Raw genomic sequence first — 26,335 nt, forward strand, 5'->3', positions numbered from 1 at the left:
CACGTTTCAGTGAGGATCCTAACTAGAGATCGACCGATATGGGTTTTTCTATAGCCGATGCGGATGTTTAGAGGTCAGGGTCAGCCGATGGCCGATATGTGCTGCCGATATCTTGAAGTTTTCCCCTTCATTTTCATGCTAAAATATCACACTAATAATAAGTGGATGCACAACATTTCTAAACTTATCATCATCTATTGAGCACTGACTTGAACCATCTCTCGAATCTTAATTTTGTGCACTGCACGGTATTAAAATAAAAAAATGTATCCAAAGTTACCCAAACAAATCAATAAACTGACCAAGTATTAAATATATGAAACAGGTAATTATATATATATATATATATATAAGTCAATCATTTACATAAAAGTTTTAGAGCATTTATCAAGTAGAATTTTTTTGTTGGAACATAAATGTAAACTTAAATATACATTTAAATAAATACAATTTTATAAATAAAAATCAATTAAACTGAAAAATATAAAAAATTAAATATATAAAAAATAAATAACAGTAGTGCTGCAAACACACTAGCAACCAGCAACATTTGTGTTTGGTATAAATGACACAGAACATCTAAAGTGCATTCTAATTACAAACTTACATCGCAGTCTGTTCATTATTAAAATAAAGTACAGTCAACCAAACACATAAAAGGTTACACTGGTCAGTTTAAACAGACCGTAGTATACCGGTCCACTCTGCTGTTATGCCAAGGACGTTTTTGCTCATGTGAAGAGGATGATCTTTCCGTCTAGTTTACATTAAAAAATTTTTTTTAAAAATATTATAGTTTAACATTCAGATACATTGCGAATATGGAAACATTTGGATATGTGCAGAAAGAGACGTGAGCAATAACCTCCAAATACATCTAGTCAAACCCGCGCTCGCTCGTCCTCGTATGGATCGGATCATTTTCCGAATCAGCAAAAAAAAAAAAAGAAAAGAAAAAAGGCCAAGACAAATAAACATACGTTTTGTCTTTTTTTTAAATTAACATTAAATTATTAAATTAAAATATATGAAATCAACTTAAAGTGCAACTGGCATAATATCTTCTTTTTAACATAATAGCCGGACTTCTCATCTCCCAGTGTGCTGTGATGAAGTGAGCAGTTATCATCACAGAGCTCTCCGTCCCCCTGGACGTCCATCTGTCTGCCGTGAGCGCAACAGAGGATGCTCGGGATAGTTCATCCACAACTGTTTTCTTCTCCTGTTCATAAAGATCTGGCACAATCTTTTCACTCTAACCTCTTTTCTTCATCATTATATCTGACAGGGAAGCCAAAATGCGCGGGGCGTTCAAGCTCCTCCGTTCCTCCGCTCGAAATGACCACTGAGTGTGGACTGAACATTTTTTCGCAACTTTTATTTTTTTTTTTTCATAAATCAATCCGCGGGTCACGTGTGTGCCGAACCGAAGATATTGATCAAAGATGATCTGTTGCACCACTACTATAGTGTGTCATTTGAAAACATTGCAGATGCGTTTTAAAATACAACAACGAGCACCACGAAACCATTTAAAGAGGCGCATTCAGCGGTCTCCTTGACGGGAAACAGTCAACAAAGTAAAATGATCTCCAACATATGGTGCGCTCTCTTCATTTTATCAAATGATCATAATCACATCTATTCATTTTACAGTCCTGCTACTAGCATTTTATTCAGACTAAAACCCCTTTAATTCGGGTGAGAAAGCTTTTTTTCCAAGTGGCTTTTGCACATAATAATAATACCTGCTGCAGACGCATTTTGCAGCATTAAGGTTATTAATTGATCGTGTTTTATTCTACAGTGCCTAATAACTAATTATTTTGTGGACTTCAATAAATTAATAAAAAATATTGCCTAAATAATTGATCATTCATCCACCTCAGAAATAATGACAGACCTACTGCACTCCCCTACACAAGTTTTTTTTTTTTTTTTTTTTTTTAAGTAAAAAGTATCGTATTGGTATCGGTATCGGCGATACTGACCCTATATGTATTTGGTATCGGATCGATACCAAATTTTGCAGTATCGCCCACCACTACCGAGCACGGTGCTGTCTGTGAGTGGGGTGGAGTAACGGAGCCCTCAATCACGCTGCAGTGTTTGTAAGAGCTGACAACTTCTCCACCCCATTTACAGAGTGAGATTCTCTGACTGCCTTTATCTCCCAGGACTGTTGTTGAACCTTTCAAAAGTTTTAGCTTGGGGTGCTTCACATGCAGCAGCAGCACTTTCCACCACACCAATAACACGGGGCTGCCCACCGACGTGCCTGACTTTAAATCGGCGCTACTAAACACGGATATCGGCCGATGCCGATATATTAAAAAATGAGATATTATATTATTCATACTTACTGTAAATTGTGGCAGTATGTAGTAACATATTCTTTCTATGATTCTATTGATTATAAACAGATGCTGTCTTCTAGTGTCCTTCCTTGTGTCTACATTTACATTTATTCATTTAGCTGACGCTTTTATCCAAAGCGACTTACAATTGCTATATATGTCAGAGGTCGCACACCTCTGGAGCAACTAGGGGTTGAGTGTCTTGCTCAGGGACACATTGGTGTCTTATAGTGGATTCGAACCTGGGTCTCTCACACCAAAGGCATGTGTCTTATCCACTGCGCCATCACCACCCTATATTCCTAAAGCCCCCTACACCTGCTCCTAATCACACTTTTCTTTAATATAAACACCTCTCTGAGCTAATATACACTGGAGTAAATGAGAAGAAAGCAGATTTGTACTCGGGTCGATCGCCTCAAAAGCCCACTGTTCTTACTCTCTCACTTATCTGACTGGTTTCTTTAGTCATTTTGTCTGCTAACAGTCAAGTCTTATACAACATTAGGAAGATTAGACCCTTCCTGTCAGAGCAAGCCACACAACTTCTTGTCCAAGCTCTTGTTCTCTCCAGACTGGACTATTGTAATGCTCTCCTGGCTCTTCCTGCATGTACTATCAAGCCTCTGTAACTGATCCAGAATGCAGCAGCGAGGGTTGTCTTCAATGAGCCGAAAACAGCTCACGTTACTCCTCTCCTCATCATGTTACACTCTCTACCAGTAGCTGCTCGCATCAAATTCAAGGTACTGATGCTTCTCTACAAGACGACCACTGGCACGGCACCAACATCCTTAAACTCACTGGTTCAATCTTATGTGTCCTCCAGAATATCTCATTTACCCAGTCATTTAAAAATAACACATTTCAGAGCTGTAACAACAATACAGTGATACCGTGATATTGTTGCTTTAGGTTATCATACTGTCTAAATCTCATACCGGCCCATGACTAGATGCCAGTGTTTCCTGTCACAGCTGTGAAAAGATCTGATTTTAAAAACAGTATCATAGCTATCAAACTATTTCTTATGATTTTAAACCTGTATTTAACCAGAATGATCAGAATTTAACCAGAATCAGATTGATCTCAAAGTAAAAAGGTGTTAAAGTCTAATTTTGTGGTGTCTGTGGTTTAAAATTAAATGATTATAATCTTAATTTAAGTGATGAAGGCTTTTGAAAGTCTGCCAATAATCAGTGTTGAGTTCTACTGTAAGCTTAACCCTGCCTGCTTTTACAGATGAAAATATTTTACATTTAGAAAAACAATCAAATGTAATCTGTTACATTACTTTAATAAAGCAATTGAAATAGTTACACTACTTATTACATTTTAAATAGAGTAACCTGTAAACTGTAAATTATTATCTTCTCAGCACTGTCTAACAGTAACATCACAGAAAATATTCTGCAAGTCAATGGAGAAAAGTGTCAAAGATTCATGTATTCACTTGCCCTTTCCACTCACTTATGTATATAGTTATTTTCACCTTATGCTGTTGAGTTTATAATTGAAGGAATGAATGAATGTATAGTTATAATAATAATGATGATGATGATGATAATAATAATGATGATAACCAAAAAAATGAATTTAATTAGGCTAAGTGTGCATTAAATGATTTAAAGGTTATCAGAATTAAAAGTTAAATCTGTCACTGCAGCTTTTTGAAGTTGAAGCAAATTTTGTTAGCAAGGATGAAAGAATAGTAGGCTACATCTTCATCAGTTATTTTATCGGTTATTAAATCAGATACAGAGAAGCACAGTATAATTACATTTATTTGAATGCATTCGTGAGAGAGTGATTACAGTAAATTATTCCTGTCTGTCTGTGCAGTGTCTCTCTAATAATAGTGAAGCTGTGGATTCTGATTACTTAGAAACACAAAGACATTTTCACTGTAACTTTTCTGTCTCTAAGCATTTTTATTTTTTGTGTGTGTGAGTAAGTGAACCGTTGTGAACCGAATGTGTCTGTAAGTATGTGTGTGAGTGTGTGTGTGTGTGTGTGTGTGTGTGTGTGTCTCTCTGTGTGTGTGTGTGTGTGTGTGTGTGTGTGTGTGTGTGTGTAAGTTAGATGTTTTATTTCCATGTTTTGAATATTTTCTTATGTTTTCTTTAATATAAACACCTCTCTGAGCTAATATACACTGGAGTAAATGAGAAGAAATGCAGATTTGTACTCGGGTCGGTCTCCTCAAAAGCCCACTGTTCTTACTCTCTCACTTATCTGACTGGTTTCTTTAGTAATTTTGTCTGCTAACAGTCAAGCCTTTGCTAACAAGATGAGCTATTAGCACTTAGTGTAACAGAATCCATTTAAAGGTGTTGCTAATGCAGAAACAGCTTTAACATGAACACAGAAGTCCACACATGAACAAGAAACAAAGACACACAATGTTTTACTTTCTGTATCTCTGTCTCTTGATTGACAGTTGTCTCATCCAATCAGTAGCAAGTATTCCATTCACAAACAATACCTAATGTTTACATTTTGTCTGATTTAATATCTGTGTCTGAAACTGCTCCCTATCCACTATCTAGTGCACTATATCGGGTGTCCGAATACTGAGTGAACTACTTCATTCTCTATTTCGTTCACTACTTTTTACCCACAATTCATTCTGATTTTGAGTGTAACCAATGTACGCTATTTCCCACAATGCAATGCGGAGTAGTGGTGAGCTGGAAGAGAGAGCGGGAGCGAGCGAGTTTGAAGGAGAGATGCTGTTTACATCTTTATTATTTCTGCTTTAACGTTTATTTCATACTTTATATTAAAATATATTATGTAGGCAATAACTCAGTTTAATATTTTACTAATTTACTGAGGTGACATCACTGTTAACTTACAAAAATGATGATAATGTGGTGGATAATTTAAAATGTTTGTTAATCACAGCGTATTCATTCTGATTATCATTAACGGTCGTCTGAGGACGCTCTACGATCATCTTATCTGAGCTCAAAACACTGATCAGGAGAGATTCAGGATACTAAACATCATAAATACATACAATTATGAACGTGTTAATGTGTGTTTATTTTTGTTCTCAGTATTTTAATAGTATGATTATGAACAAAGTATTACAAAACAAATTAATAATATACCATCAATGAAAGCACAAAGCTGGCCCGGAGGTATGTAGAATTACAATAAAGTAATTTTGTGTGTTATTGCTATTAATATTATGTACATGTAATATAAAAGTACATGTGACGAAGATGTTTTTTCAACAGCTTTAAGTCTGAAGCACAGTTTATACGTCACCATCTGAATCCATTCACTCCTTTCTGATATAGTTTTGTTTTTGTTTTTCACTTCACAAATATTTTACAGTGTGTCATATATAATCTTACCCCAGTTTCTCCAGTTTACAGCGAGGATCCTCCAGTCCAGCACAGAGACGCTTCACTCCCAAATCTCTTATTTTATTCAGAGACAGATCCAGTTCTCTCAGGTGTGAGGGGTTTGATCTCAGAGCTGAAGTCAGAGCAGAACAACCTTCATCTGTGACGCCACAATCTCTCAACCTGTAGAGAACAATGACACACTCTTCACTCTCTCAGATCAGATCAGTTTAGCTGTGAATCCATTAGTAAAGAGAAAGCACAAATCAATGTGTGATGAATCACTGGACTGAGATTTAAAATGTCAAAGAAAACAAACATGATCATAAATCATTTAAAGCCTCATTCAAAAAGAAAATAAAAACATCTTTATTACACTGTCAGGATTTTTAACCAAATACAGTTATGTGATCAGCTAGAGACAGTCTATTATATAATTACAGCACAACCGTTGTGAATTTATGACAGCATTACCAATCTCAGATTCTCACCGTCATTCATTAAAAGTCACCGGGTCGAGAAACACGTTTCAGAGCTGATTCTGCTCGTGTTTGTCGCTTTGAATGATTTGAACGCTTTAACTGTCCAGCAGATATTTCCTTTCACAGTTTATTTAGGAAATAGCTGAAGACTATTTGTGCGATTTCAATCATCATGCAGGTCACCTACACTGTGAGATATTATTCATACTTGCAGATAGTACTCACACCTCAATGTACTGCAGTGCTTTACAGAACAGTAGGTAATAACATATTCTTTCTCTGATTCTGTTGATTATAAACAGATGGTGTCTTCTAGTGTCCTTCCTTGTGTCTCTTCCTAAAGCCCCCTACACCTGCTCCTAATCACACTGAAGCTGCTGATCAGTAAAGCTGTTCTTGAAGCTGCAGGAAGAGACTCACGCTTCTGAGTTTGGGAACAATATGAGCTGCATGTGATTGATTCTCCAGAACATCTGATCAACACGAGGACAACACATATATATTTAATTATACATGTTAGACATTTTATTTCCATGTTTTAATATTTTCTTATGTTTTCTTTAATATAAACACCTCTCTGTGCTAATATACACTGGAGTAAATGAGAAGAAATGCAGATTTGTACTCGGGTCGATCGCCTCAAAAGCCCACTGTTCTTACTCTCTCACTTATCTGACTGGTTTCTTTAGTCATTTTGTCTGCTAACAGTCAAGTCTTATACAACATTAGGAAGATTAGACCCTTCCTGTCAGAGCAAGCCACACAACTTCTTGTCCAAGCTCTTGTTCTCTCCAGACTGGACTATTGTAATGCTCTCCTGGCTCTTCCTGCATGTACTATCAAGCCTCTGTAACTGATCCAGAATGCAGCAGCGAGGGTTGTCTTCAATGAGCCAAAAACAGCTCACGTTACTCCTCTCCTCATCAGGTTACACTGCTACCAGTAGCTGCTCGCATCAAATTCAAGGCACTGATGCTTGTCTACAAGACGACCACTGGCACAGCACCAACATCCTTAAACTCACTGGTTCAATCTTATGTGTCCTCCAGAAGTTTGCGCTCTGCAAGTGAACGACGCCTTGTGGTGCCATCCCAAAGAAGTTCAAAATCACTCTCACTGACCTTTTCCTGGACTGTGTCCAGCTGCTGGAATCACCTCCCAATCTCAATTCATACAGCTGAGTCTTTACTCATCTTCAAGAAACATCTAAAGACTCATCTTTTTCACCAGCACTTAACCAACTAATACTAGCACTTACCTTTTCTTTTCTTGTCTATCATATTCTTAAACCCTGGCTCTGTGTTCTGTACTAGACTAACTGAGACTTGTCATGGCACTTGTATACTGTTGTTGTTCTCTTGTTGGTTTGATTGCTTCTGTTGTTTCATTTGTAAGTCGCTTTGGATAAAAGTGTCTGCTAAATGATTAAATGTAAATGTAAGCCTTTGCTAACAAGACGAGCTATTAGCACTTAGTGTAACAGAATCCATTTAAAGGTGTTGCTAATGCAGAAACAGCTTTAACATGAACACAGAAGTCCACACATGAACAAGAAACAAAGACACACAATGGCTGTGTCCAAATTCAGGGTCTGCATCCTTCGGAGTACCCATTTGAAGGATGTTACGTCACAGCGCCGCGACGAAGGCTGTCCAAATTCGTAGGATCCTTCAAATGCGGCCCACAAATACGTCCTCCTTTTCCCCGAATTGGAAGGATGGGTGTGGTGGATCCTTTCCCGTCCTACCTATCCCATAATTCTTTTCGGCAGAGCGTAATGGAGGACGAAGCGAGCGGTAGCGGAGTGGGAGAGGAGTACGTTTTTTAAAAACTTAAAAAATATATTTTTTCAGTGGTTGTCTAGTTAGGCATTTTGTTTTAAAACATAAATGAAAATAGGCTATAATGGCTTACCTGGATATGACTGTCTTGTAGTCTGATATAAAAAAAACTCTCCGACAACGAGCAAAGAAAGTATTTGATTTATTTAATTGCTTTATTTCTTCCAAAAGAATTAAAATGAGGAGAATAACTTTGTTTGTCCATGTTCCCGCTTCTTGCTTAGCGCTGTCACGGTTGCTAGGCGACAGGATATGAGCAACGGGTAAGGGAGGGAACTGAAAGAAGGGTAGGCTGTCCAAATTCACAAACACCGACTTCCAGGTTTTGCGGTCGTCGGAGGACCCCTCCTCCTTCAACCGGGTAAGAAGGATCCTAAGGAGGATGCAGACCCTGAATTTGGACACAGCGAATGTTTTACTTTCTGTATCTCTGTCTCTTGATTGACAGTTGTCTCATCTAGGGCTGTCAGGATATTAGATGTTTCATATCACGCTTATTGTTGCCATACGAATTCACAATATCGATATACTGTGATATCTATAGAAACCTTGCGGGGAAAAGGATATCAGTCAAAATTATTTTTTACTTTGTTTATTAAGTTTTTCTTTTTCACCCAACGAACACAAGGATACTGATAAACGCAGGGCACTTCTTTAAAGCTCCTATGAAATAACAAGAGAGAAAATACTGTCAGTTCAACAGTATGATGAATAAATATTAATGGTAACACTTCACAATAAAATGTCATTTGTTAACATTAATGCTTTAACTAACATGAATGAACAATGAACAATACTTTTATTACACAATTTATTAATCTTTGTTAATGTTAATAAAACAGTTATTCATTGTTCATGTTAGTTCACAGTGCATTAATGAATATGAAGGTTTAATTCATTAAATTAAAACGATATCGATAATTGTTGCTTTGAATATCACAGTTATCATCAATACTGGTATATCACGACACCCCTAGTCTCATCCAATCAGTAGGAAGTATTACATTCACAAACAATAGCAAATTTTTTACATTTTGTCTGACTTGTCATTGTGTTTTCTGGCTTTCTGGGTGATTTGTTTTTCACTTCACAAATATTTTACAGTGTGTCATATATAATCTTACCACAGTTTCTCCAGTTTACAGCGAGGATCCTCCAGTCCAGCACAGAGATGCTTCACTCCCAAATCTCTTATTTTATTCCAAGACAGATCCAGTTCTCTCAGGTGTGAGGGGTTTGATCTCAGAGCTGAAGTCAGAGCAGAACAACCTTCATCTGTGACGCCACAATCCCACAACCTGTAGAGAAAAATGACACACTCTTCACTCTCTCAGATCAGATCAGTTTAGCTGTGAATCCATTAGTAAAGAGAAAGAACAAATCAATGTGTGATGAATCACTGGACTGAGATTTAAAATGTCAAAGAACAAAAAAACATGATCATAAATCATTTAAAACCTCATTCAAAAATAAAATTAAAATTCTTTATTACTCTGTCAGGATTTTTAACCAAATACAGGCATGTGATTGGAAACATTACAATTATTAATGATTTTGAAATAACTTGTAACCAGTGTTGGGAGTAACCCATTACAGTAACAGATTACTTTTTGCTGTAACGCAGTAGTGTAAGGCATTACTAATCAATTTTCAGTAATATTTTACTCTGTATTTGTTCAGTAACGCTTGCGTTAAAACACACTTTTAGCCCGAAATTTAATTGTTCAAAGAAAAGAGAAAAGAATAAAACAGCAAGACATTAACGAATTAAAGATGCAGCAAATTAGTTCCATTTCCTGTTTGTGGTCAGTCAATAGCTGCGTGTGGTGTCCACGTTTGGAAATAAAGACTAAACGTCAGCTTCTGATATATTTGTTTAGTGATGTTTTTTCATTCATCTCTCTCTCCCTGGTGTAACTCTGTATTGTGTGACGTAGTCCAGTGAAGGTGTGTTTAGGACGGGGTTTACAGGAGTGTGTGAGGATACTGTCATGACACAGAATGATCTCGTCCTCTGTGCTCGAGGTCCGAGGCTATTAGCTCTGTCCGGCTCGCTGTTAGCCTCGGCTCACACTGGACAGTGGAAAATAGGCTAATGAGTGAAGACAGCAGAAGACTGTACATTCACGAGATGGATGTGTGCGCATCTTGTCATTTTACAATTGCATATGGCATTAGAGTTTACATATAGTGCTGTTGTGTCTAATATGAATAGACCCAAGCAATTCACAGATATTGCCAGATAATCTCTTTACCTCTACCATCCTTGTAACAGACTTGGATCGTTTGTGATTCTGGCTGTCATCCTGTCTTGTGTTGTCTTGATCCTTCACTTTGCCGATTATAAGCTCTATTGTTAGTATCCTGGATCGCCCACAGTCATTATGCTACTCCTCTACTGGAGGAAAAATGCTCTGCAGTACATTTTGACATTTCAGAATGTTAAGTTCTATTTCTGTAGTTATTTTGGTGAAAGTAACTCAAAAGTAATACTGGAGTCATGTAACGCATTACAATTCTGACACAGTAATATTGTAATGGAAGGAATTACTTTTAAATGACAGTAACAAGTAATCTATAATCTATTACAGTTTGGAAGTAACTTGCACAACACTGCTTGTAACGCTCGGCCTAAAATAAGCTGGCTTATTTTCCACACATGAACAAGAAACAAAGACACACGATGTTTTACTTTCTGTATCTCTGTCTCTTGATTGACAGTTGTCTCATCCAATCAGTAGCAAGTATTCCATTCACAAACAATACCTAATGTTTACATTTTGTCTGATTTAATATCTGTGTCTGAAACTGCTCCCTATCCACTATATAGTGCACTATATCGGGTGTCCGAATACTGAGTGAACTACTTCATTCTCTATTTCGTTCACTACTTTTTACCCACAATTCATTCTGATTTTGAGTGTAACCAATGTACGCTATTTCCCACAATGCAATGCGGAGTAGTGGTGAGCTGGAAGAGAGAGCGGGAGCGAGCGAGTTTGAAGGAGAGATGCTGTTTACATCTTTATTATTTCTGCTTTAACGTTTATTTCATACTTTATATTAAAATATATTATGTAGGCAATAACTCAGTTTAATATTTTACTAATTTACTGAGGTGACATCACTGTTAACTTACAAAAATGATGATAATGTGGTGGATAATTTAAAATGTTTGTTAATCACAGCGTATTCATTCTGATTATCATTAACGGTCGTCTGAGGATGCTCTACGATCATCTTATCTGAGCTCAAAACACTGATCAGGAGAGATTCAGGATACTAAACATCATAAATACATACAATTATGAACGTGTTAATGTGTGTTTATTTTTGTTCTCAGTATTTTAATAGTATGATTATGAACAAAGTATTACAAAACAAATTAATAATATACCATCAATGAAAGCACAAAGCTGGCGCGGAGGTATGTAGAATTACAATAAAGTAATTTTGTGTGTTATTGCTATTAATATTATGTACATGTAATATAAAAGTACATGTGACGAAGATGTTTTTTCAACAGCTTTAAGTCTGAAGCGCAGTTTATACATCACCGTCTGAATCCATTCACTCCTTTCTGATATAGTTTTGTTTTTGTTTTTCACTTCACAAATATTTTACAGTGTGTCATATATAATCTTACCCCAGTTTCTCCAGTTTACAGCGAGGATCCTCCAGTACAGCACAGAGACACTTCACTCCCAAATCTCTTATTTTATTCCAAGACAGATTCAGTTCTCTCAGGTGTGAGGGGTTTGATCTCAGAGCTGAAGTCAGAGCAGAACAACCTTCATCTGTGACGCCACAATCACTCAACCTGTAGAGAACAATGACACACTCTTCACTCTCTCAGATCAGATCAGTTTAGCTGTGAATCCATTAGTAAAGAGAAAGAACAAATCAATGTGTGACGAATCACTGGACTGAGATTTAAAATGTCAAAGAACAAAAAAACATGATCATAAATCATTTAAAACCTCATTCAAAAATGAAATTAAAATTCTTTATTACTCTGTCAGGATTTTTAACCAAATACAGGCATGTGATTGGAAACATTACAATTATTAATGATTTTGAAATAACTTGTAACCAGTGTTGGGAGTAACCCATTACAGTAACAGATTACTTTTTGCTGTAACGCAGTAGTGTAAGGAATTACTAATCAATTTTCAGTAATATTTTACTCTGTACTTGTTCAGTAACGCTTGCGTTAAAACACACTTTTAGCCCGAAATTTAATTGTTCAAAGAAAAGAGAAAAGAATAAAACAGCAAGACATTAATGAATCAAAGATGCAGCAAATTAGTTCCATTTCCTGTTTGTGGTCAGTCAATAGCTGCGTGTGGTGTCCACGTTTGGAAATAAAGACTAAACGTCAGCTTCTGATATATTTGTTCAGTGATGTTTTTTCATTCATCTTGTAGCAACTCGTCTAATATCAAAGACAAAAATGAAACACAAAAAAAAAATAAGGGGGGAATCACATCCAAATATAATTGCCAACCACCAGCTCAAAATGAATATATATCAAAACAATATATCACAACACCATAAAGCAATAATAGCTTACAATCACCCAAAACCTGGTCCAATGAGACCTTCAACAGTAGTTCAGTCCATACAAGGTAAACACAAAACCATAAAAGGATAATATGGATGATATGTGTGTAATGGAAATAATGAACCTGCCATCCAGCGATGATCAGTCCAATTGATAGTGCACAAAAGTTCAGTTCAAAATTATACCAGTTGCGACCACAGTCCCATCACCGCAAAAAACCCACTCAGCCAAAACTTGTAGTCCTCTGGGCCAGGTTGGAACAAAAAAAATATATAATCCACCAAAGAAATCCGTTCGAAGAAGATTTGATGCAGGGGTTAAGCCCGTATTGAACACAAGGATTCCGGGTAACACCAAACAACACAATTGAGGAAATATGGCCTACATTGAGTATTGCAAATGCACTGTTCCTCAAATAGTAGCCAAAAGAGGCATAACCATTGAGCCTTAACTCAAAACCCCTCTTTAGTAGAAAGAGTGAGTCCTCTCCAAGAAAAGCCACCACATGGCCTCCCTAGCTAGATCACTCATTCTTCCTTATATGGGTACTCTAACCCCCTTACCTGAGGGCGTTGCCCCCTGGTGACCAGGAAGATAATTACAAAACAGCTATAAACAGCCAGTAATAGTGAACACACTCTGAAACTGTTACATACCCCTCCCTTCTGAAAAAGGCTAGACAGCCCCAAAAAAGGGTTTTAACTTCTCTACATGATAGATCTCGACATTATTTGGCTCCTGGACCATTTTTACTCGATAATTGACTTTATTAAGTTTTGACATAACTTTAGCAGGTCCTTGCCACTTGGGAGCCAGCTTTGCCATATAAGCCTCACTTGCTCGAGACAGCGGGTGAGTTTGTACCCATACTAAGTCTCCTTCTTCATATTGGACTAATCTCCTTCTGAGATCATAATACTTGGCTTGTCTCATCTGGGCTCTACTCACATTGTCTTTGACACACTCCAATAAGGCCTTCTGTCTCTCAATGATGTTATAAGCGGCTTGGTCAGGGTCTGGAGACTGGTGGACCAGACGCTCAAAGGGACCTTTCAGTTTTCTGCCAATTGCAATTTCAGCAGGTGTGTGGTCAGTGCTCTCCTGCCATGCCGAATTTAGTGCATACCGAAATTCAGGGATCCACCTATCCCATTGGCGATGGTTCTCTTGCACATAGGAGGCTAACATGGTCTTAAGGGTACGGTTAATTCGCTCCGTCAAATTAGTCTGAGGATGGTAAGCCGTTGTGAGTTTCTGGACCACACCCCACTGCTTGCAGGTGTCTTGAAGCAGTTGAGATGTAAATTGAGGTCCTCGATCTGAGACTAGATATGCTGGGGTACCCCACCTGGTAAAGATTTCCTTCGTCAGGACATTTGAAATCAAGGGTGTTTTTGCAGATCTTAAAGGAAATAATTCCACCCACTTGCTGCAATAATCCACAATCACCAGCAGGTATTCATTCAGGCGAGTACTTTTGGGAAAAGGCCCCATTAGGTCAATCCCTAACATAAAGCTTGGTTCAACAATGGGAGTTGATTGAAGTCGGCCTGCAAGTTTGGTGATCCGTGGCTTATACTGCTGGCACGTCTGACACTCTTTACAGGTCTTCCAGACATCCTTCCGAATCTCTGGCCAATAGGCCACCTCCAGCAATCTGCGCAAGGTTTTCATGCGTCCCAGATGTCCGGACAAGGGGTTTGCATGGACGAATTGAAGACACTGCTCTCTGTATTGTGTAGGAATGATCACTTGGAAAACTTGACCTCCATCTTTGTTGACGGTACACCTAAATAAGTAGTCATTTTGAATGACATAACGAATTCGATTTGGATTTGCAACATCAATTTTGGCTTCATCCCAGAGATGCTGAAGAGAAACATCCTCTTTCTGCCCACGCTCGATGTCCTCCCAGTTCAAAGGTAAGTTACATGGGGCACTGACCGCCTGAGAGAGAGCAATTGTCCCAGGGATTTCTTCTTCCATTCCTCGTGACAGCGTGTCAGGGATAACATTGCACTGCCCTCTACGGTACTTTACCGTAAAATCGAAGCTTTGGAGCCGAATGGCCCATCTTGTTAACCGAGACGTGGGTCTTGGATGATTAAAAACCCATGTGAGTGCAGAATGGTCTGTAAGCACATCAAAGTGTCTTCCTTCGAGGTACTCTCGCCATTTCTCCACAGCCCATACTACAGCGAGACACTCTTTCTCAGCTGTGGAGTATGACTTCTCAGCACTCTGCAGCAGCTTGGAAGCATACGCTACTACATTTTCCCCTTGCTCCGTTTCTTGTGTTAATACTGCCCCCAAACCAACGTTACTGGCATCTGTTTGCACTCTGAAGGGCCGACTGAAATCTGGAGGTCTAAGTATAGGAGCTTTCTGCAGAGCTTCCTTTAGCCACTCAAATGATTGTTGGCACTCCTGAGTCCATACCCACAAGACATCCTTCTTTTTCAGGGCATGAAGAGGTGCTGCACGCTCTGAAAAGTTAGGTATGAAGCGATGATACCAACCCGCCAAGCCAAGGAACCGCTGGACTTCCTTCACATTCTTGGGAATTGGGAAATTATGGACAGCTTCAACCTTAGAGGGTTCAGTCTTGACTCCTCCTTCTGAGATGACATGACCAAGGAACGAAAGGGACTTTCTTATTAGGTTGCATTTTTTCAAGTTCAAAGTCAAACCCGAAGCTTCCAGCTTTGTGAACAGCTGTCTTAAATGCCCAAAGTGCTCCTGAACATTAGCCGAGTACACAACAATATCGTCTATATAGACAAAACAACATCTACCGATGAGCTCTTGTAAGATGGTATTCATTAATCGCTGGAAAGTCGAAGCAGCATTTTTCAAACCAAAAGGAAGACGAATGAACTCATATTGTGCAGATTTGGTGACAAAAGCAGTTTTGGGAATGCTATCTTCCTCCATACAGACCTGCCAATAACCACTCTTCAGATCTAAAGTGCTGAAAACCGAGGCTCCATACAAAGAGACGAGAATGTCCTGCACCTGAGGCATAGGAAAACCATCTAGTGGAGTTTTTGCATTTAAGGACCTGTAGTCTATGCAAAAGCGCAAACTACCATCCTTTTTTGGCACCAATACAATAGGTGCAGCCCACGGGGAAGTGGATGGACGAATAATTCCCTTTTCCAGCATCTTCGACACCTCATCCTCAATCAATTTTTGCTTATGAATTGGGGTAGGGTATGCCCGTTTCCTCACTGGAATTTCATCCCTGGTGTTGATGCGATGCCTGATGGTGAAGGTTCTTCCCAGTGAATCAGTACACACTGTAGGCCAATCAAAGAGAAAGCTTTCTAATTGATGTCTCTGGGAAGGTAAGGCATCTGCTGAATTCACAAGATCTTTAATGAGAGTTCTGGTGGCCTCATTGATTTGAACAGCAGGTAGTGCTAAATGTAATCTAGTTGCCGTTGAAAAGAAGTCAGTATTATGTGAAGATGAAGAGATGGTAAACTGATGCACCTTATCTTCTTTGGGCAAAGAATATGTTGCGCCATGGAAGTCCAGGGCCATGCCAGAGACATTCAAGAAATCAAGGCCTACTATCAAGGGAAAAGTCAAATCACGATCTCTCATGATGTAAGCGTTAAAAGGATAAACATGGTCATGCAATGTGCATTCTAATGTTACCTTTCCCAAGGCATGCTGAAGGTGTCCATTGGCAAGGGAAAACGTCTGCCCTCTAGCAGACTGCCAAGCCTCCTCCCTTTCCTTGATACGATGCCAAAGGGATTCTTGTACCAACGAGTAAGTGCTGCCTGTATCTATTAAAGCTTCAAAGGGATAACCACGAATAACTAGAGGTAATGTCAGAGGAGTTACAGAACGCTCACAAGTTCCATCCAAGAGAGCAATAGGTTGACTATCATGCTGACCTCGACCAGCTCTTCCAACCACAGCAGGTTTTCGTGATTGCTCAGCCTGTCTCTGTCTCCAATATGCTCTCTCCTCATTGAGGTCTCTCTCCACCAATGTTCCCACTCTAACCATCTCGTCCACTGTAGACACGGTACCCCTTAGTACGCTAGCAATACGAGGATTGCAGTTTCGGAGAGTGGCTTGTAGAATTTCTCTTTCAGACATAGAAGGCTTCAGTCTTAAGCACAGCGCTCTGTACTGATAAACAAAAGTGCGTATACTTTCTCCTATTTCCTGTTTTCGCTCCCTGATTTTTCTTTCAGCTTCGACTTCGTGGTCATCAGGTAAGAACGATCGCAAGAAGAGGGTCTTAAATTGAGCCCAAGTTTTTACCCGGGTTCTCTCAGCAATCCACCAGTCTTTTGCTGTGTGGATAAGTACTGACGGAAGCATGGATAATATCTCTGTACTACTTAGAGGGTGAATAGCCAGATATTCATCACACTTCTCTAGGTAGGCTATCGGATCTTCTCCTTCCTGACTGCTGAACTTTGGAAATTCAATTTTGATGGGAGCACTAAAGTGAATTGATCGCTGCCCAGTGTCAAAAGGTGAGGCTGAAGTTACAGTGGGAGTGGACATGGCATATGGAATGGGGAGTACCTTAGCCTTTAACTGTTCATCTCTTCGTCTAAGGCAGTCCATGACAGCATTTCCCAGCGATTGCATATTCTGCTCAAGGAGCAGTTTCACTCTCTGACATTCTTGTTTAGTTCCATCAAGTATGGTTTCAGCCAACTTCTTGTGCGACCTTTCTAGGGCACTGACTTGAGATTCCAAATGGTACACCTGGTCACGCTGGGTTTTACATCCATCAAGTACCTGTGTTTCAAAGTCCTTAATGCGACACTTGATATCATTCTCCAACCCCATCACTTTTTGTTCAACTTGGCTTATCCTTGAGGCAATCACCATAGATATCAGACTCTCATCCTCCTCTATTGGTGGTGGCGGCGGCAGCACAGTTAGCTCTTCTCCCTCTTCACCCTCCAATACAGGATCCAAATAGAGACTACTGAGCGACTGTATGATATCTTGCAGGGGTTCACGACGCAAAGTGAAAGCATCTGAACCATAATCTGGCTCTAATGGGCCCTCACCCACTGTCTCGGCAGGATCAACATCCATTTTGGGAGGTTATGAGTAAACTACTATATATAAAAAAAAATACACATGGGTATTAAAGCAACATGAATGACTGAAAAATACAAGATATTATTGCTCAACTATAAACGGTTAAGTATATAAAAAAATACCATTGTTCGTACAACACCCAGTACACACAAACAAATAAATCAAGATTATTTCAAATGAACTGGTTGCCTTTGGAAGGTCCCTGTTCGGGTGCCATTTTGTGTAGCAACTCGTCTAATATCAAAGACAAAAATGAAACACAAAAAAAAAATAAGGGGGGAATCACATCCAAATATAATTGCCAACCACCAGCTCAAAATGAATATATATCAAAACAATATATCACAACACCATAAAGCAATAATAGCTTACAATCACCCAAAACCTGGTCCAATGAGACCTTCAACAGTAGTTCAGTCCATACAAGGTAAACACAAAACCATAAAAGGATAATATGGATGATATGTGTGTAATGGAAATAATGAACCTGCCATCCAGCGATGATCAGTCCAATTGATAGTGCACAAAAGTTCAGTTCAAAATTATACCAGTTGCGACCACAGTCCCATCACCGCAAAAAACCCACTCAGCCAAAACTTGTAGTCCTCTGGGCCAGGTTGGAACAAAAAAAATATATAATCCACCAAAGAAATCCGTTCGAAGAAGATTTGATGCAGGGGTTAAGCCCGTATTGAACACAAGGATTCCGGGTAACACCAAACAACACAATTGAGGAAATATGGCCTACATTGAGTATTGCAAACGCACTGTTCCTCAAATAGTAGCCAAAAGAGGCATAACCATTGAGCCTTAACTCAAAACCCCTCTTTAGTAGAAAGAGTGAGTCCTCTCCAAGAAAAGCCACCACATGGCCTCCCTAGCTAGATCACTCATTCTTCCTTATATGGGTACTCTAACCCCCTTACCTGAGGGCGTTGCCCCCTGGTGACCAGGAAGATAATTACAAAACAGCTATAAACAGCCAGTAATAGTGAACACACTCTGAAACTGTTACAATCTCTCTCTCACTGGTGTAACTGTATTGTGTGACGTAGTCCAGTGAAGGTGTGTTTAGGACGGGGTTTACAGGAGTGTGTGAGGATACTGTCATGACACAGAATGATCTCGTCCTCTGTGCTCGAGGTCCGAGGCTATTAGCTCTGTCCGGCTCGCTGTTAGCCTCGGCTCACACTGGACAGTGGAAAATAGGCTAATGAGTGAAGACAGCAGAAGACTGTACATTCACGAGATGGATGTGTGCGCATCTTGTCATTTTACAATTGCATATGGCATTAGAGTTTACATATAGTGCTGTTGTGTCTAATATGAATAGACCCAAGCAATTCACAGATATTGCCAGATAATCACTTTACCTCTACCATACTTGTAACAGACTTGGATCGTTTGTGATTCTGGCTGTCATCCTGTCTTGTGTTGTCTTGATCCTTCACTTTGCCGATTATAAGCTCTATTGTTAGTATCCTGGATCGCCCACAGTCATTATGCTACTCCTCTACTGGAGGAAAAATGCTCTGCAGTACATTTTGACATTTCAGAATGTTAAGTTCTATTTCTGTAGTTATTTTGGTGAAAGTAACTCAAAAGTAATACTGGAGTCATGTAACGCATTACAATTCTGACACAGTAATATTGTAATGGAAGGAATTACTTTTAAATGACAGTAACAAGTAATCTATAATCTATTACAGTTTGGAAGTAACTTGCACAACACTGCTTGTAACGCTCGGCCTAAAATAAGCTGGCTTATTTTCCACACATGAACAAGAAACAAAGACACACGATGTTTTACTTTCTGTATCTCTGTCTCTTGATTGACAGTTGTCTCATCCAATCAGTAGCAAGTATTCCATTCACAAACAATACCTAATGTTTACATTTTGTCTGATTTAATATCTGTGTCTGAAACTGCTCCCTATCCACTATATAGTGCACTATATCGGGTGTCCGAATACTGAGTGAACTACTTCATTCTCTATTTCGTTCACTACTTTTTACCCACAATTCATTCTGATTTTGAGTGTAACCAATGTACGCTATTTCCCACAATGCAATGCGGAGTAGTGGTGAGCTGGAAGAGAGAGCGGGAGCGAGCGAGTTTGAAGGAGAGATGCTGTTTACATCTTTATTATTTCTGCTTTAACGTTTATTTCATACTTTATATTAAAATATATTATGTAGGCAATAACTCAGTTTAATATTTTACTAATTTACTGAGGTGACGTCGCTGTTAACTTACAAAAATGATGATAATGTGGTGGATAATTTAAAATGTTTGTTAATCACAGCGTATTCATTCTGATTATCATTAACGGTCGTCTGAGGACGCTCTACGATCATCTTATCTGAGCTCAAAACACTGATCAGGAGAGATTCAGGATACTAAACATCATAAATACATACAATTATGAACGTGTTAATGTGTGTTTATTTTTGTTCTCAGTATTTTAATAGTATGATTATGAACAAAGTATTACAAAACAAATTAATAATATACCATCAATGAAAGCACAAAGCTGGCGCGGAGGTATGTAGAATTACAATAAAGTAATTTTGAGTGTTATTGCTATTTATATTATGTGCATGTAATATAAAAGTACATGTGACGAAGATGTTTTTTCAACAGCTTTAAGTCTGAAGCGTAGTTTATACATCACCGTCTGAATCCATTCACTCCTTTCTGATATAGTTTTGTTTTTGTTTTTCACTTCACAAATATTTTACAGTGTGTCATATATAATATTACCCCAGTTTCTCCAGTTTACAGCGAGGATCCTCCAGTACAGCACAGAGACACTTCACTCCCAAATCTCTTATTTTATTCCCAGACAGATTCAGTTCTCTCAGGTGTGAGGGGTTTGATCTCAGAGCTGAAGCCAGAGCAGAACAACCTTCATCTGTGACGCCACAATCACTCAACCTGTAGAGAACAATGACACTCTTCACTCTCTCAGATCAGATCAGTTTAGCTGTGAATCCATTAGTAAAGAGAAAGAACAAATCAATGTGTGATGAATCACTGGACTGAGATTTAAAATGTCAAAGAACAAAAAAACATGATCATAAATCATTTAAAACCTCATTCAAAAATAAAATTAAAATTCTTTATTACTCTGTCAGGATTTTTAACCAAATACAGGCATGTGATTGGAAACATTACAATTATGAATGATTTTGAAATAACTTGTAACCAGTGTTGGGAGTAACCCATTACAGTAACAGATTACTTTTTGCTGTAACGCAGTAGTGTAAGCCATTACTAATCAATTTTCAGTAATATTTTACTCTGTACTTGTTCAGTAACGCTTGCGTTAAAACACACTTTTAGCCCGAAATTTAATTGTTCAAAGAAAAGAGAAAAGAATAAAACAGCAAGACATTAATGAATCAAAGATGCAGCAAATTAGTTCCATTTCCTGTTTGTGGTCAGTCAATAGCTGCGTGTGGTGTCCACGTTTGGAAATAAAGACTAAACGTCAGCTTCTGATATATTTGTTCAGTGATGTTTTTTCATTCATCTCTCTCTCCCTGGTGTAACTGTATTGTGTGACGTAGTCCAGTGAAGGTGTGTTTAGGACGGGGTTTACAGGAGTGTGTGAGCATACTGTCATGACACAGAATGATCTCGTCCTCTGTGCTCGAGGTCCAAGGCTATTAGCTCTGTCCGGCTCGCTGTTAGCCTCGGTTCACATTGGACAGTGGAAAATAGGCTAATGAGTGAAGATAGCAGAAGACTGTACATTCACGAGATGGATGTGTGCGCATCTTGTCATTTTACAATTGCATATGGCATTAGAGTTTACATATAGTGCTGTTGTGTCTAATATGAATAGACCCAAGCAATTCACAGATATTGCCAGATAATCACTTTACCTCTACCATACTTGTAACAGACTTGGATCGTTTGTGATTCTGGCTGTCATCCTCTCTTGTGTTGCCTTGATCCTTCACTTTGCCGATTATAAGCTCTATTGTTAGTATCCTGGATCGCCCACAGTCATTATGCTACTCCTCTACTGGAGGAAAAATGCTCTGCAGTACATTTTGACATTTCAGAATGTTAAGTTCTATTTCTGTAGTTATTTAGGTGAAAGTAACTCAAAAGTAATACTGGAGTCATGTAACACATTACAATTCTGACACAGTAATATTGTAATGGAAGGAATTACTTTTAAATGACAGCAACAAGTAATCTATAATCTATTACAGTTTGGAAGTAACTTGCACAACACTGCTTGTAACGCTCGGCCTAAAATAAGCTGGCTACACAAATAAAACTTTTCGGTTACCTCTTAATAGTGGGGTTTGAGGGAATGCAGGAACTATAAATAACCACCGCAATAAAGAATGAAGGCCAACCCAGCGTGTATTATACAAGAAGAGAGAAAAAATACTAGATATACACAATATATACAATAAATGTATGAGGGTGAGTGAGTAATGCTCTTGGAAGTCCAATGGTATATATATATATACATGTGTGTGTTCGGTTCGGTCTCACCGGTGCAATATAGTGATGGGTCATGTGCAAAAGATGCGTCTCTGAGAGCCGATGCTTTGTAGTGAATCAGAAGAGCGATGCGAGCATAGAGGTTTTAACCTGTGACACTTTGCAAAAGCATGGAAAACAGTTTCTCTTTCATTACAAAACGGACATTTGTCACTACTTTCAGGGTTTATAATAGATACAAAGGAATTAACCGCAATGGCTCCATAAAGGATTTTCCATTGCAAATCTCCAGTTTTCATTATCAATGGTGGTTTATAGAGTGACCTCCACTGAGGTTTTATATCTGCACTCAAATTGAAAACAGTACGCCACGGGGTGTCAACTTTCCCATCCAACATCTTTTTGTTAAAACTAAACACACAGTATTTATATAATTTTTTTCCAACACAGGATAAAAAATCAATATACACAGTACTGCAAGACTCCAAAAAAAAACCAGAATAATTTTCCACATTCACAGCAAAAACTAAATTTGGAAAAGGATCCGCTGGATTGGGTTCGATAAGCCCATCTCGGAACCTAGACAACAGAGTTAATTCAGTTGGTTCAAGTGTAGATTTCCATTTTGATAAAAGCTTTGTGATGATGCGAACAGACTTGAAGCCCAACTTTTGAGCAATTGTACCATTGTTCTTTAGGTCACAGTCTGTTTCCTTCAATAAAAGGCCCAAGGTTAGGATTCTGTTATCAATAAGGGCTTTGTTAAGTCCTGGAAATAAACCATTTCTAGACAAATCCATTCGTGTACCATATATTAAGGGCTCCTCCAATAACCAATGAAGTGATTGTAGATCCTCTGTTCGCTTGAAGTGAAAAAGATTCCAGATTTTAAAAATGTTCCTATAGAAAATTGGTAGTCCAGAAACGTCTATGTCCGAAGAATTCACGAGGAAAAGATTTTTGTCCAATCCTAGACCTTTGAACTTGCGTAGAATGACATGGGAAACAGCACACCACTTCACATCAGAAGAACTAACCAACAGTTTCTGAATACGCTGAAGCCGAAAAGTTGCCACTCTGCTCTGCAGATGTACCAAACCTTGACCCCCTTCTTCTTTAGATAGAAAGAGCAAACTTTGAGGAATCCAATGTATATTGTCCCAAAAAAATTCAACTAAGATGGCTTGAACTTTCTTCAATAAAAGAGAGGGGGGATCAATACATGCAAACTTATGCCATAAAGAGGACGCAACCAAGTTATTAATTATTAGGATACGACCCCTATATGACATTGCTGGAGTCAGAAATTTCCATCTTTCTAAGCGACCTTTAATTTTTTCCACAACATTTTCCCAATTCATTTGTAAAGTAGAATCGTCTCCCAAAAAAACACCTAAGTATTTAAGACCTGTTCTTCCCCAAAAAAGACCTTCTGGTAACTTTGGCTTTCCTCTCAACCATTTACCTAATAAAAGAGTTTCACTTTTTCCCCAGTTTACATTTGCAGATGATAGCTTCTTAAAATCGGATAATATCTTCAATAATTTTTCAATGTCATCTTGATCATTGATCATTATGAGGACATCATCAGCATAGGCTGATAAAATAAAATTATCTTTGCAATTTGGCAAACATACACCTTTTAACTGAGCTCTAAATTGCTGTAAAAGGGGCTCAATTGCTAAGGAATAGAGCATTCCAGATAATGAGCATCCCTGTCGAACACCTCTATTCACTTTAACAGGAGCACATAAACCACCATTGATTTTAATAAGACTCTCAATATCACAATAAAGAACCTTTATGAGATCGATAAACTTTGGGCAAAAGCCGAATGATTTTAAAACTTTCCAAAGGTAACAATGTTCCACACGATCAAAAGCTTTTTCTTGATCTAAAGAGATTAAGCCACAATCCAAATTAAGCATCTTGGAGACCTCTAAAATATCACGAACCAACGAAATATTATCAATTATCGTTCTGCCAGGGACACAATAAGTTTGATCAGAATGGATGACAATATCCATTACATCTGCTAATCGATTTGCCAGAATTTTAGAGAGCAATTTATACTCACTACAAAGCAGAGATATGGGACGCCAGCATCTTATATCAGTGAGGTCACCTTTCTTGGGCAAGAGGGTTAATACTGCTCTCCGGCAGCTTTGAGGTAGCCGGCCCTCAGCCAGGCTTTCATTCAACACCTCTAACACATCCTCTTCCAGGACAGCCCAGAAGGTCTTATACCACTCAATTGGTAGACCATCAACTCCTGGAGCTTTTCCTGACTCCATTCCTTGAAGTGCTTTAAACAACTCAGCTCTTCCAAGAGCACCTGAGATCTTTGCATTGTCTTCTTCTGATAATTGAGGTAGATCATCGAAAAAGGCATCCTCCCTCTCATATTCTGCTCCGAGTTCGTTCGTGTACAGTTTTTCATAAAAACTGATTGCTCTCTTTCTAATTTCTTTGGGATTAGACAAAAGCTTACCAGACTCTGAACGTAGAGCATGGATAACTCTGCTCTGTCCATTTTTCCTTTCCAAGCCGAAAAAGAAACTGGAGGGAGCATCCATATGATTTAATTTTTGGAATCGTGATCTGACCAAAGCTCCTTGTGTTTTAACCTGCAGTAAATCATTCAGCTGTGTCTTCTTTTTTGCTAGAATATCAAAATAGTTTTGGGTTCTAGTTGATTCAGCCAATTCTTTTAGTTTTAGGATATCAGCCTCCAAGATACTTACATTTAAAAAGGTCTCAGCAGTGATATTAAGAGTATATTGTGTACAGAATTGCTTTATTTGGACTTTTCCATAGTCCCACCATTGCCTTACAGAGTTAAACGTTTCCTTCTTTGTCTTAAAATCATCCCAAAAAATTTTAAACATTTTTCTAAAATATTTATCATTTAATAAATTAGCGTTTAATTGCCAATAGGCACTCTTTGGTTTAATTGAATTAACAAACACATGACACTGTACCATACAATGGTCAGAGAAACCTACAGGAGTGATTAAACATTTTTTAATGATGTTGCAATGATGATTAAAAATATAAAACCTATCAAGCCTAGCTAAAGAAATCGTATTGTCACGAACATGTGTCCAAGTATACTGTCTTTGGGTTCCTTCTAAATGCCTCCACACATCACATAACTCATATGTTTTAACAAGTTGAATAAGGCGTTTACGAGAAGGTGCGTGCGGTTCGATGTGATTTCTATCCAAGTTCGATACAGTACAATTGAAATCACCACCCAAAAAAAGAGTTTCTTCTCCGTGACAATTTTGTATAATAGAACTAAGTATGTCTAGAAAAACCATTCTTTCAACAGCAGAGGTAGGGACGTATACACAAATCAGAACAAAAGTACACTTTTCGAAAGTAACCCTTACTTTCAGGAGTCTTCCTTTAATGACTTCGTCAATCTGATATGTATGGGGAGACATTTTTTTTGTAAAAAGGATAGCAACTCCTCCACTGAGTGAGGTATTATGACTCAAGATTGAGAGCCCACTCCACTCTACTGCCCATTCAGGGGCATTTCTAATATCACTATGCGTCTCTTGTAGCATAGCAATATCTATTTTCTTTAGTTTAATTTCTTCAAACAAGCCAGCTCTTTTTTTTATATCTCTCAATCCATTAACATTGATTGTTGCTATGTTTACCTCACAAATAATTAAAGAAAAAAAGAGAAAAAATAAACAAAAAAACAGAGGTGAACACACATACTCTTTCATGGTTTTAAAGTTAGATCTTTCCACTGTCAACATTGTTATCCCCTAATGAAAGCTTTCTCACAATTTTTTTCAACCGGTAAACCTCCTTGTTTGTGAACAAACTCTCAGACATAGAAAACCTGACCTTGTCAGCAAATTTTCTTGTGTCTGGGAAAAAAAACAACTACACACACACACCTCTTCTATTTTTTGTTGCTCTTAAAAAGAGTTTAATATCCTCAACTTCATAGCCGCTGCTAGTAAAGTCACTTTGAGACAAACAAATGCTGGAATCAGAGGATTCACTATCACTTTCTATGTCTTCATCAATATGTGTATTTCCAATGTCTATCTTTATGGCCTTTGCAATTTGAGGAGAATCAATATTTTTCCTTTTATTCGGGACTTTAAAATGAATTTGCTCTGTTTCTGTCTCGTTTTTATCCAGATGTTGATGAGA

At 38.3% G+C, this 26,335-nt stretch overlaps 1 protein-coding gene across 7 annotated transcripts in view; it reads right to left on the reverse strand.

Annotated features, from left to right (window-relative positions):
- The window catches only part of LOC132095597 (NACHT, LRR and PYD domains-containing protein 12-like), a 54,050-nt gene that overhangs the window by 4,045 nt on the left and 23,670 nt on the right, over positions 1-26,335 (reverse strand). For 3 of the 7 annotated variants that reach the window (XM_059500741.1, XM_059500739.1, XM_059500738.1), the window contains 4 exons: positions 20,450-20,623; positions 11,683-11,856; positions 9,161-9,334; positions 5,723-5,896 (listed from right to left, as the gene is read on the reverse strand). In XM_059500741.1, the coding sequence (XP_059356724.1) occupies positions 5,723-5,896; positions 9,161-9,334; positions 11,683-11,856; positions 20,450-20,623 (696 nt within the window). The remainder of the gene's footprint in view (positions 1-5,722; positions 5,897-9,160; positions 9,335-11,682; positions 11,857-20,449; positions 20,624-26,335) is intronic. The other 4 variants (XM_059500743.1, XM_059500742.1, XM_059500744.1 and 1 more) reach the window with 4 other exon arrangements.

Source organism: Carassius carassius, chromosome 19 (genome assembly GCF_963082965.1).
Source record: "Carassius carassius chromosome 19, fCarCar2.1, whole genome shotgun sequence".
In the NCBI taxonomy this organism is placed as follows: Eukaryota; Metazoa; Chordata; class Actinopteri; order Cypriniformes; family Cyprinidae; genus Carassius; species Carassius carassius.